At 38.0% G+C, this 12380-nt stretch overlaps 1 protein-coding gene across 1 annotated transcript; it reads right to left on the bottom strand.

Moving 5' to 3' along the window:
• Positions 1-4845: 4845 nt before the first annotated feature.
• On the bottom strand, positions 4846-11897 carry LOC148117441 (endogenous retrovirus group K member 113 Env polyprotein-like). The gene is made up of 2 exons (XM_087902945.1): positions 11789-11897; positions 4846-6918 (listed from the first exon to the last, which is right to left on the bottom strand). The coding sequence occupies exon 2, from the start codon at positions 6915-6917 to the stop codon at positions 5805-5807; it is 1113 nt and encodes a 370-aa protein (XP_087759071.1). The 5' UTR covers position 6918; positions 11789-11897; the 3' UTR covers positions 4846-5804.
• Between the last annotated feature and the right edge of the window lie 483 nt (positions 11898-12380).

Below are 12380 nucleotides of genomic sequence, written 5' to 3' on the forward strand. Positions count from 1 at the left end.
CTATTTGCAGAGTTACCCTTTCCAGATAATAGACCCTTTTTCACATGGCAGCTTTTGATGGAGTGTCCTTAACCAACAGAGAGAGGGTACTCTAATTGCTGAGGTGCCCCTTCCAACTTAAAATCTCTCTTCCTTGGGGCGTCTTGTCCTTCAAGGTGGAACAATCCCTGTGGGCTGAATATTCCCAGGAGAGGGTCTTCTCTTGGCCCAGATGCACTTCTCAAATGATTGGTTCCACTCTACAGAGTGAGTTTTCATTGCGTGACCTCTCCCTGCAAGGCAAGCTTCACTTGAGGAGGGTCTTCTCCTGGACAACTTACTCCTCTCAAATGAGTAGCTCTCCTCACCAGGGCTCCCTTTTTGAGGCAAAGACTTGCTGTGTCTTGACAGTTCGGTGAAGAGGATGCTCTCTTTGCAGAATTACCCTCCTACTTTCAATATCCCTTCTCGGAGAATGATTTTTGATAGGATGAACAGTCCTCCTTGCAAGGCGATATTCACCAACAGATATTCCTCTCTTCCAGGAGTAACCGCACTGTTATGAGTAACCCTCCTATGCAGCGTACTTTTTTCTGAGGCAATGCCTGAAGTTATCTCCTGCCTTATAATGTCCATCACGAGGATGAGGTCCTTTCTTTCATAACTCATTTAATTTATACTAATGAATTCACACATTTTCTACTATTTATATGGCAAAATGGACTGGAAACACAACAAAGAATTCTATAGTCTGAATTAGTTCGAAAACAAGGATCATATCTTCTGATTTAGTTCTTTTTTTAAGGACTTCAGAAGAGCTTCACACTGCATGTTCAACTGCCAGCACTAAGTTTGGTTTCTCTGGAAACTAGCTGTACACAAACATCATCTTGGGGATGGGCTTAAGCCCTTTGGCCAATAGATAGTCCGATGCAAATTATCCGATGTTCCACAGCTAAATGATTGGACCACTACTCTGATGTCATAGTGGAGGCAGGTGGTTTGTGGGGGTGGGGCGTTGCTAAAGGCCAGGCTGTCCTGAAGCACACACAGATCCCCAAGTTAATGCTTCTCCAGGACTAGCATTAAGGCATGCACAACCTGAACAACTCTCTTGATTAATATGTCCTCCTTCCTCTAACGCATTCTTTGCCAAAATTACTTGGACCCTTCTCTTCAATCCATGAATACGAGTGTGTGGAGGAACTCTCAGATGAAGGGCACTACACCTCAGATGGTTAAAAAGAAATGGGTGTCATCGCCAGCCTGTCGCCACTGAGGAAGAAGAGGTTTCTTTTCAATCACATTTTTTTCATTGCCTCCATATTTGGTAAACTCTGAACATGGCAATGAGTTCATTTCCATTCACCCAGAGATCGTAAAGATGATAAATTAATCTATTAATCTGTGTATAAGAAAAATAAAAACATAGTCCGAATTCAGAAAGCTGGGAAAAGATATAAGATATAAATTGTTATCATAACTGGGAGGAGAGCAGAGAAAAATGTAGAGCACAATAAAAATAAATGAAAAACTTACTGATACCATGCAATGCTAACTTGAGTGTGGGAAACATACTACATATTATTGGTGAAAATTGAAATACATATAATCATTGTCTTGGATAACTTGAAAAAATATATCTAATTTTTAAATGTAATTGCATTTGATACAGGTTTTTAAGATATTAAAATACATGTGCATCTCTACAAGTATGTTTAAAGCTTAGAATATTTTAAATAAGCTTATGGTCCATCTTTAAAGAAAGATAATTGAGACTACTATCTTTGGCTGTGAAATACTACAGTATCACTCTGAATTAAATGTATTTCCATAAAGAAAACAAATTACAAGCCTACCAAGCTAGAGAGGCTATTTAGGTATCTCACCAATACACTTTAAAACTAAAACCTTATGGGCAAAACTAAGCTTACTATTGGTGAAAGTGATGGTTGTAATAGGAAACTATTACTGTCGCTTGAGATCAGAAAAAAATTACATGAACCAAGAAAACACACAGATAAAATAGACAATTTAAAGTTACTTTTTGGAGATTTCATGAACTACTTTCAGTAGTAGAAAGGACCACAGAGACAATAGAACAGTGAGATAAAAGACTTGAACAGCACTACAAAGAAAATAGTCTTAGAAATACATCTACACTACATTCCACAAAAGACTAGCAGCACAGACATTCTTCTCAGGTCAATGTAGAACGTTCTTCATGTTAGATCATACCCAGGAAAAAGAAAAAGAATAGAAAAGTGTAGAATTAACTACACACTTTAACCACACTGGAATGTAGTTAGAAATCAATAACAAGCAAATTTAAGTAATTTAGAAAATTAGAATCTATCGAAAGTAAATACTGTTTCAATGTGTAAAATGAGGACTTAAAAAGAGAAATTCAAATATTTATTGAAAACACGACAAATAGTGATGAAGGCCTACAAGCACAGTCACTTGAACTGCTGAGGCAGGAGAATTGAAAGTTAAACTACAGAGAGAAGCTGTTGGAAATGAAAAAGTCAAATGAAGACAAAATATATGAATATCTATACCATTACTAAATTAATGATTAGGGATGATTTTCAACTATAAGTGCCTGCTTTAAAACCAAGGAAAAGGGGCTGGAGAGATGGTGCAGCTGTTTCAGGGCCTTGCTGTTCTTGCAAAACACCCAGTTTGGGTCTTACAGGACAAATACAGGGGTCACAACCATCTCAAGCTCTAGCTTCGAGGGATGTGATTTCTTTTGTTCTCTTGAAACACCCATAGACACATGCTCAGACATAAAAGAATAACACACACACACACACACACACACACACACACATATTTAGAGAAAGATTTCAGGTCAGTAACCTGGCCTTTTGTCTCAAGACACTGGAATAAAGGAATACATAAGCCTAAAATAAACAAAATTATAATATAATGGAGATTTTAGTGAAAATTAATTAAAAAGAAAATAGCAAAACAGTACATAAAATGGATTTATCCCTTTACTAATGGTGGGATTCATTTTTGGAGAACAACAACACGTTTAATGTTTCCTCATGCACCCAAGTTTTGTCTTTCAGAACTGGGTGACCCTCCAATGTTGGGAGGCTTTTCTTCTAATGCTGACCTCTCCCTGGGTTGATGTTTCCCAGTTAAGTGTCCTGTGTTTGCAGAGTTTCCCCTAAACAATGAGTAACCATCCTCTATAGGATAATTTTTTTGAAGCAATGCCTCCTTTTGTGGCAATATTTTTCCCTGGGACAGTTTTCCCTTTTCAGAGTTATGCTTTTAAAATGAATGACCCCCCTTTACAGGGCATTCATGGATGGGGATATCTCTCCCTGCAAGGTGATCTTCACTTGCAGAGGATATTTTCCCTGCCATTCATTTTACCCCTCCCACATGAGTAGCCCTTCTTTTCAGTGTACCTTTGCTGAAGCGAAGCCTCGCTCTAAGATTGCATTTCACAGGAGTGGATCCTCTATTTGCAGAGTTACCCTTTCCAGATAATAGACCCTTTTTCACATGGCAACTTTTGATGGAGTGTCCTTAACCAACAGAGAGAGGGTACTCTAATTGCTGAGGTGCCCCTGCCAACTGAAAATCTCTCTTCCTCGGGGCGTCTTGTCCTTCAAGGTGGAACAATCCCTGTGGGCTGAATATTCCCAGGAGAGGGTCTTCTCTTGGCCCAGATGCACTTCTCCAATGATTGGTTCCACTCTACAGAGTGAGTTTTCATTGCGCGACCTCTCCCTGCAAGGCAAGCTTCACTTGAGGAGGGTCTTCTCCTGGACAACTTACTCCTCTCAAATGAGTAGCTCTCCTCACCAGGGCTCCCTTTTTGAGGCAAAGACTTGCTGTGTCTTGACAGTTCGGTGAAGAGGATGCTCTCTTTAGAGAATTGCTACGGACCGGCTCAGGGGAGCCACTCAGACCATAGGGAATCAGGGCGAAGGCACATTAGAGATCAGGATATGGCGAGGAAAGCGACACACAGACACTCTCAATGTTGAGACATGCTGCTGCGATTTACTTACTTCAGTGCAGGATTATATATTTTTTACAATCAAAGAACTTGGCAAAGGCATACATCATCAAATCTTAAGACAGAAAAGAACAACATAAAATAATTTACAAAAAGAATCTTTGAAGATGCTTTGACTTGGGCACAAGGACTTTTGCTTTCTCACACTATACAAAACAAACTCTCTCCTCTTGCCTTCAAAGAGATCACTGCCCTTGAGCTAGACCATCTTTATCAGCTTGCAGGTGGCTGGTTGGTTTGAGCTAAGTGACCTTGTGTGCCTGAGTGAGAAAGAAAAAAGGCTACTATCTCCCTGGGAAAGCTTTCTGCTAGGAAAATTCTAATACATAGTCTTGAGTCTTTCTGAAGTTTACTTTATATCACTAACTTCAACTTTCCTCCCTTCTCAATTCTCAGGCTCAGATATTGTCAGTTTAGGCTAGGTCTTTCTCTTCTCACAAGAAAGGTTTCATAGGCCTTCTGTTTACAATTGCACATATTTCTCAGGCAAATGCCTAAAGCTTCTAAGATGTATCCTAGTAAAATTAACTCCTTTTGTTCCACATCATCAAGGAATTGTCCTAATGATGATTCTGGCAATTTCAGAACTGGCTACTTTTTTAAGGCTTTGATTAACAGTGGAGCAGAATTCAAAAATGTCCTTAGCAGTCTTGTTTGTATCCGCAACTGCCTGGAATAGTCTGATCTATTGGTAATCTGTAAGAATCACAAAGAACACATAGACAAAGGAAAAGACACACATATGGCTCCAAGGACAGCCAGGTTGAGTCAATACAAATGGCAACTCAGGTAGCTTTACACCACAACTGGTTACCAGCGACCCGCCTGGAACACACAGCTCCTGGAAGCACAAATCCCAATCCTGCTGGCAATATTGGCCCATCCAGTCAGCATTTCTGCTACACTGGCGAGACAGCCGTGGATGTAGCAGGTCCCCGTTTTTTATTTTTAAAATGCAACTCGAACACCTCCTGTTTCACTTGGGCCATTGACTTGAAAAGACACTTAAGGAGACAAGGGAATAGAAAAATCACCAACAGTACTAATAAAATGACTATTCCAATGAGGACAAAATACTGCACCCAATTTAATGGATTCAAAGCCTTAATTCCTGACTCAATTTTATTAGCCAAATCTTGTAGACCTCCTAGTTGTAAATGAGCTTGGCTAATAGCAGAAATATCTTGTTGTAATGCAGTTAAATCATATGTGATGTTATTATCTCGCCAAACACCCTGTATATGTGCCTTCACTTTGTCCCATGGCTCTGAATAATTATAAGTCAGTGGTGTGACACAAATTGCTTTAAAGCTTCCATGACAACGTGTGGATAGAGTAGTTTTCAAATTAGCAATGTCCTGTCCAAGAGCAAGGACCACTTCTTCTAATACATTAATTTTTGCTTCCAATTCATTGTCAATTGCTGCCTGTCTCAGTAATGCAGATGTAATGTTCTTATTTAATGTATTCACATAATGAGCAGTATGAATCTCTTGAACTAATGCTGTTGTAGCTACAGCGAAAGTGGTGAGTATTGATATTAATGCTGCTATGCCTAAAATAAGTGTGACCACAAACCTCTTAGGCCGTACCAAATCTCTTAATGTATTCAAAACTTGCAATGCGGGGTTATCGTACCAAGGATCATTTCCCAGCTCCACAGGTAACATAACAAAAGGTGGACGTCTAACAACAAGCAAAACATTCAAATCTTTTGGTTCAGCTGAAGTAATGCAATTAGTAAGTTTACAAGAATGACAAACAACTTGATAGGACTTGTTCACTTTGGTAATATAACAAAAGCAGTTTGAGCTAATAACAATGCATTAGGATAAGAAATACATGCCCTGAGTCCTATAGGCTCAGACTTAGTATGATTAGGTCTTTTTTCCAGAAATATATTAGCTGCAGCAAGCAATCTGAACAGGCCAGAGTGCTTTCTAGTAATATTCCCTTCTTTAGCAAACCATGTAGGCTCAACAAAACCTGGAGAAAACCATCTTCGTAAGGGCTCTCCTACCCTTACGTATTTATAGGGATGAAATTTCTCTTGATGAGTGTTTATATGATTTTCATAAAAATACTGTTGACTTGAAGATATAGAATAATCCCAAATTTCATAAGAGGAATCTTTAGGCTGATATTTAGTGACTGTATTTGGAAAGCCACAAGTTAGCCATGTAGGGAACTTATTAATAGCTGAATCCCAAAATTGATCCTTATCCCGATATTTTTGAATACATGGTTCAATAGGCATAGATGAGACCGGTTCAAACTTTTCTTTATAATTATATTCACCTAAGGTCTGCATCTGAATTTCCCAAATCCATCTCTTACCAATATTTTCCTTATCTGGGCTGTCAGTAAGAAAAGTTCTATAGCTTGAACTTAAGCAAAATCTTGGGACCTTTCCAGAAAGTGTAATGCAAATAGGCAAGGAATCAGAACGTCCCTCAAAGGTTATTAACGAGGACGAACTACTTCTTGCGTCAGAGTCCTGAGCACCTCCCAGTCTCCTAGTATCATTAGTTAAAATCCTGATGGGCTCTTGATCTAGCCAACCAACAGGTTGTAAAACTGGGGGATTAGGAACATAGGCCCAATAAGCCATTCCCTGTACTGTAGGGGGAGCAGATATTAAGGCTAAGAAAGCAAGAAAGTACAGGCTGGGTTTCAGGGGTTTTCCCTGCTGAATAAGCAGTCTTCTAGCTTCTTTGACAAGGCATCTGATTTTCGTCCAGGTGATTTCCGAAGCCTGTGACCGAGTTGCCTTCATTTTCCTCATTTGACACATCAGATATCTCGTCTGTCTCCATTGCCTCTTCCTTTTTCGCCGCCTCTCCTGGCGTCGGCCGGACGAGTCTGTCTGGTATCCAGATGGAGGAGTTGGCATCCTGTGGAAACACACAAGCATACCCTCGTCCAAATATTATTAAAACGTCTGGTCCTCTCCATTGGCCAGACAGCAGATCTTTCCATAGGACTTTTGGCAAAACAGAGTTAGACTCACAGGTCCAATGCACCATTGCAGGTGTTAATCTTTTATCATTAGTATTTAAATGATTTAATACAAATAAGGTATGTGATAATAAATGATGAGGAGCAAAATATTCATGTGCTCTTTTAAAAATTACCTGGCCCTAAGGGCTATATGTGATGCTTGTAATATGTACAATGTGTCATTGTGCACAAAAAGTTTCAAAAGCTTTAGAAACATAAGTAGAACCATTATGACTGTAAAGAAGTTATCATTATAATTGGTTGATAATTGTAACATTATTATGAAAAACATCCTAAGGAATTTCTTCTGTCCCTTTGAAAATAAGGGGTGAGGGTCTTATATTTCCCCAAACCTCCTGGTCTTAAGGATCAGCTCAATCATAAGCTAGCTTTGTTAACTTTGGGTTTTTAATATATCTCTTTTGACTTAGCATTTTAACCAGGGATAATTGGGCGATGTATTCTTTTAACTGCTTCCAGCTGACTTTGGGGCGACGTTGTCAAGGGTTAACAAAGGTAAAATGCTAGTCAAAAAGAGAAAATTTTAGAAACATTTGGTTCGTGAACTGTGTCGAAGAGCCAGGGGGCATTCACATCGGCTAGACTGGTCCACATCAGTTTTTAGCAAGTCCATGGTCCACAGTCATTTAGAGCAAGTTGTAGGCAGCAATTAATGCTTGTTTGTGTCTGCCAACCAAGGAGAAACCTGTAGAGACAAATTTATACTAGGAACAGAAGTTAATACATTTAAAAATTTTAGGCCCATTATTTGTCTTTATCTATAAATGCATTTCCATGATTTGAAAACATAAAGTGAGATATTGAATAACATTCTTAATAGCTTCTCCTGTGTGTGCTGAGGCAACTATAGAAAAGTATCTACAGTCATATGCATATAGCATAACCTTCCAAAGGAGAGTACATGTGTTACATCCATTTGTCAAATTTTTAGAGAGAGTAGATCCCGTGGATTTATTCCAATGCTGGGTGGATGTTGATGAGCAAGATTATCTGTCGAGCAATCTGCTCGAGAGAGATGAAATTTTTGTTATAATGCTTTAGCATTGACATGAAAAGCTTTATGAAAAGCTCTCGCCTTCTCCAAGGAAGAACTCATGAATATATATATATATATATATATATATATATATATATTCCATTTTAGTCCATTGATCAATTATATTATTTCCTTCATTCAAAGGTCCTGGCAGAGCTGTATGGACTTTCATATGTTGAATGTAAAAACAATTTCTTCTCTGCCAAATTAAATGTTGCAATTGCTGAAATAAAAGGCACATAGGGCTGGAACTTTTAATAGGTCCAGCTACTTCTAAAATTCCGAGGGTATTAACATCTATAGAATCTGATATTAGAATAAATGTTGTCTTTGATTCGTCTGTAAATACATTTGGGGCCATGGAAATAGGCTGTGATAATGTTATTTTAGGAGATATTACAGGATGCTCCTTAAAATAACATCTAAGTCAATTTATATCATCTAACAACTTTTGAAAATCCTTCAAGATCTTTAAATTATTTTTTCTCAATTTTACCTTTTGTAGAATAATTTGCTTCTCACAAATTCATGCTCCTAGATAATTTATGATTTTATCCTTTTTGTACCTATTTTCTTGCAGACTTTGAAAGATTGGGTATGCTGATCGTGGCTCAGTTCTCACCTCTTTCTAAACGCTTAGATAAAATATGCTTTCGGAGCTGCCCTGACCTCCTCCCACATAAGGTGGAAGGGTGGAGGGTGTTATGGGGCAAAGCATCAGCGCTTTTAAACCTCCTTTCTCCTTTTTTCTCATCCTTTTTCTCAGTTTTACCTTTTTAAATTTGCTTACAATTGCTTGCAGTTGCTTATCTGACTCTTTTAACTCAGAAAGGTCCGGGTATAACTCTCCCCATTCCTGATGATTCCTTTTACTGCTTGTCTTTTCTGATTTTTTTGATCTTTCCTCTTGCAACATTTCCAGCGCTGCCTGTCCATTTTCTCCTGCTTTACTGTAATATAGATTCTCCAGACAGCCTCTAATTAGCTTCCAAATTGATTTGACCTCTCCCTTAAGGATCCAAACTGCCCTTGCTCTCATTTATTCCTCAAAACTTTATTAGGTAAATTAACATAAAGTAGCAGTAATAGTTGAGCAATTCTTTGTCCCTTGTGGATCTGAATAGTTTCAGATAATGGTTTCACCATGACCTTAATGTCATTTTCTATGTCTGCATCTATGGCACCTGACACAACCTTAAAATTCTTTTGATAGTTGAAACTTTTTCCTATAATAAGTCCCACAGTTTGTGGCAACAATGTTCCTTTCATTGATGTAGGTACTAAGGAAATGCCATCCCATTTAGAAAGAAACATATCCTTTGAGCTAGCCAAATCAAGGCCAGCACTACCTGGTGTTGCTCTAGGCAACTCATGTATGATAAACTCTGGAGCATCAGGTTTTAAATTCCTGGCTCTGATTCCTTAACTGATTTTTCCTTTCCCTTAAGGATCCCTTGCTTAAATGCAAAGTCTAGGTCTCTCCCCTCTTTTCCCACAATGACATCGAGAGACTTCCTGAAACGGCGAGCCAGGGTGCAATGGCAAAAAATTTCTTTTAAGTATTTTGTCTTATCTTCTAGATTCTTTAAACATAGCAGCTCATTAAGAGCTTAAAAAATTGAGTGCAATTGATTAGCACCCATATTTAATTAATATTCCTTTTACTTTCGTTTCGTCGACTTGCGAAACTGTTTTTTACTCATTCCTTGTTTATGGAATGGGCAATAAATCTCCCGCTTTGATAGCGGCTGTTCCCCCTTCATTTCCAGGGAAAAGCAATTAACCTCCGCTTTGCCGAGGTTGCCTTCTCTCTATTTACAAAGAGAGCTATTAATGAATCCTGCTTTAACAGCAGACGCTTTCCTTTTACTTATAGGAAAAGCAATTAATCGTCCCTACTTTAGTCGTAGGATTCCCATTTACCTGAGAACTATTTTCCCCTGCTTTAATCACAGGATCCCCAGCTTACCTGAGGACTATTTCCCCTGCTGTTTGTTCATGGTCTGAACCAGGTCCTGACAGCAGGTGTTGCACTGGGGGTCATCCTACCCAGTGGTCAGCATTGTTGTTATCCAGGTGGAGACATCTTGGTGTCCCATAATCTTCTTTGGAGACCTTAGGTCACTGTTAAAGTCTCAGAGTCTCTGTCTAATATATGCTTTTTAAACTTTATTTTAAATGCCATTTTATACAGATTTTTGAAGCATTTAGGGCTGTCCAGGTATCTCTGATTAGGCAAACTTTATTATTTTTATTAACTTATATTTTTAACAAACCAAAAGTATATACCATATCTTTGCTAGAGTAAACCTGTAAATTAATCATTTTTAGCAAAGACAATGGGGCTAAAACCTAAACATTAACAATACGAAACATTTTATAAGCATTTGTGTTTTATTTTTAAGACATGAAATTCTCAAAAACTGTATGAGTCAGAACATTTGAATATTTACTGCAAAGAATAACTGTCAAGATATTAGAAAGTCTTTACATAGAAAAAAAGACGAATCTTAAATATCATTTCTTTGCTGAATGTGGAGAAAGCATTATGTTAGCATAAACAATTAATCAATGATTATATTATTAAAGAAAAATGTACCCAAATCAATATTTGCTCAGAAAGTTTTTTGGCAAAATATGGCAAAATTATATGATGTTCATAGGACAGAATTTTTGAGACCCTTACTCTGTTGAGTATACTCACCTCATATATTTTTTAATATCATAAAGCTACACAAGCATGCATAAAAGAAATAACCATGACCTTTTAACAAGATAAATCCTTTTAAAACCAGAATTGACCATTAAACATTCAGATATAAGAAATTATAACATTTTATATACCTTTTGTAATTTTTAGGTTTTGACTCCTTTCTCAATCTTTGTTTCATTGATTAAGACAGACACTTTTAGACAAACCCCTTTTATTATTTTTATTTATTATCATTATTTTAGCCTTTTTGCCCTTGTGGGTTTTTAGATAATATAGAAACCTAATATATCTTTAACATTTGTTTTTAAATTAATGTTTTTTAAAGTTACAAGTTGATATAATTTAAAACTTTTTATAAGCAGTATTAGGACAGGAAAGAGTTAAGAGAAGAAACTGCTGGCCAGCGGAAGAAACCTTGAGTGTTATCACAGTGAAAAACTTAACTCAGAAAAAAGAAGAAGCATAGAAAATGTCCTTTAGCTGCTAATACCTTTTTAAAATTCCATATTAACTTTTCTCTGATCATAATTTTAGACTTTTTATTTTATATTTGCCTGGTTTTTATTTCTATTTTTATGTTTATTTTTATTCTTATCTAAGAGCGTTCCATCCTTATGGAACTTAGATTTACATTCATTCTTCCAGTGCTTTCCCTTTTTGCATCGGGGACAAAGTCCGGGAGTTCCCCTTTGCCCTGCTCCCCTGGACCTCCTGCAGTCTTTCTGCATGTGCCCAGGTTTCCCACAATTATAACAAGTGAGAGATGAGGAGTCTCTTACACCTCCTCCATTGGCGCTGAATTTCCAACCCTTCATTGCTGCAGCATAGACCATCCTTAGGACTATGTCTGGTGAGGCATCTCTCATAGATTGCCCCATAGTTCCTCAGATTACTTACACTGTGACCTGCAAATCTTCCGGCGGGACTGCAGCTCCCTGGTAAGAGCCGTTCCTGAAAACTAATAAAAGGAAAAGAAAGAAAAGAGAAAGATTACCTGTCCTTCAAGTCCCTGTTCGGGCGCCACCTGCTACGGACCGGCTCAGGGGAGCCACTCAGACCATAGGGAATCAGGGCGAAGGCACAGGAGAGATCAGGATATGGCGAGGAAAGCGACACACAGACACTCTCAATGTTGAGACATGCTGCAGCGATTTACTTTCTTCAGTGCAGGATTATATATTTTTTACAATCAAAGAACTTGGCAAAGGCATACATCATCAAATCTTAAGACAGAAAAGAACAGCATAAAATAATTTACAAAAAGAATCTTTGAAGATGCTTTGACTTGGGCACAAGGACTTTTGCTTTCTCACACTATACAAAACAAACTCTCTCCTCTTGCCTTCAAAGAGATCACTGCCCTTGAGCTAGACCATCTTTATCAGCTTGCAGGTGGCTGGTTGGTTTGAGCTAAGTGACCTTGTGTGCCTGAGTGAGAAAGAAAAAAGGCTACTATCTCCCTGGGAAAGCTTTCTGCTAGGAAAATTCTAATACATAGTCTTGAGTCTTTCTGAAGTTTACTTTATATCACTAACTTCAACTTTCCTCCCTTCTCAATTCTCAGGCTCAGATATTGTCAGTTTAGG

The sequence above is a fragment of the Myodes glareolus genome, chromosome X, assembly GCF_982192425.1.
Source record: "Myodes glareolus chromosome X, mMyoGla1.1, whole genome shotgun sequence".
NCBI classification, from domain to species: Eukaryota; Metazoa; Chordata; class Mammalia; order Rodentia; family Cricetidae; genus Myodes; species Myodes glareolus.

Excerpts from the sequence above, each read along its gene's own strand:
- LOC148117441 (XM_087902945.1), bottom strand. The coding sequence starts at position 6,917 with ATGCCAACTCCTCCATCTGGATACCAGACAGACTCGTCCGGCCGACGC.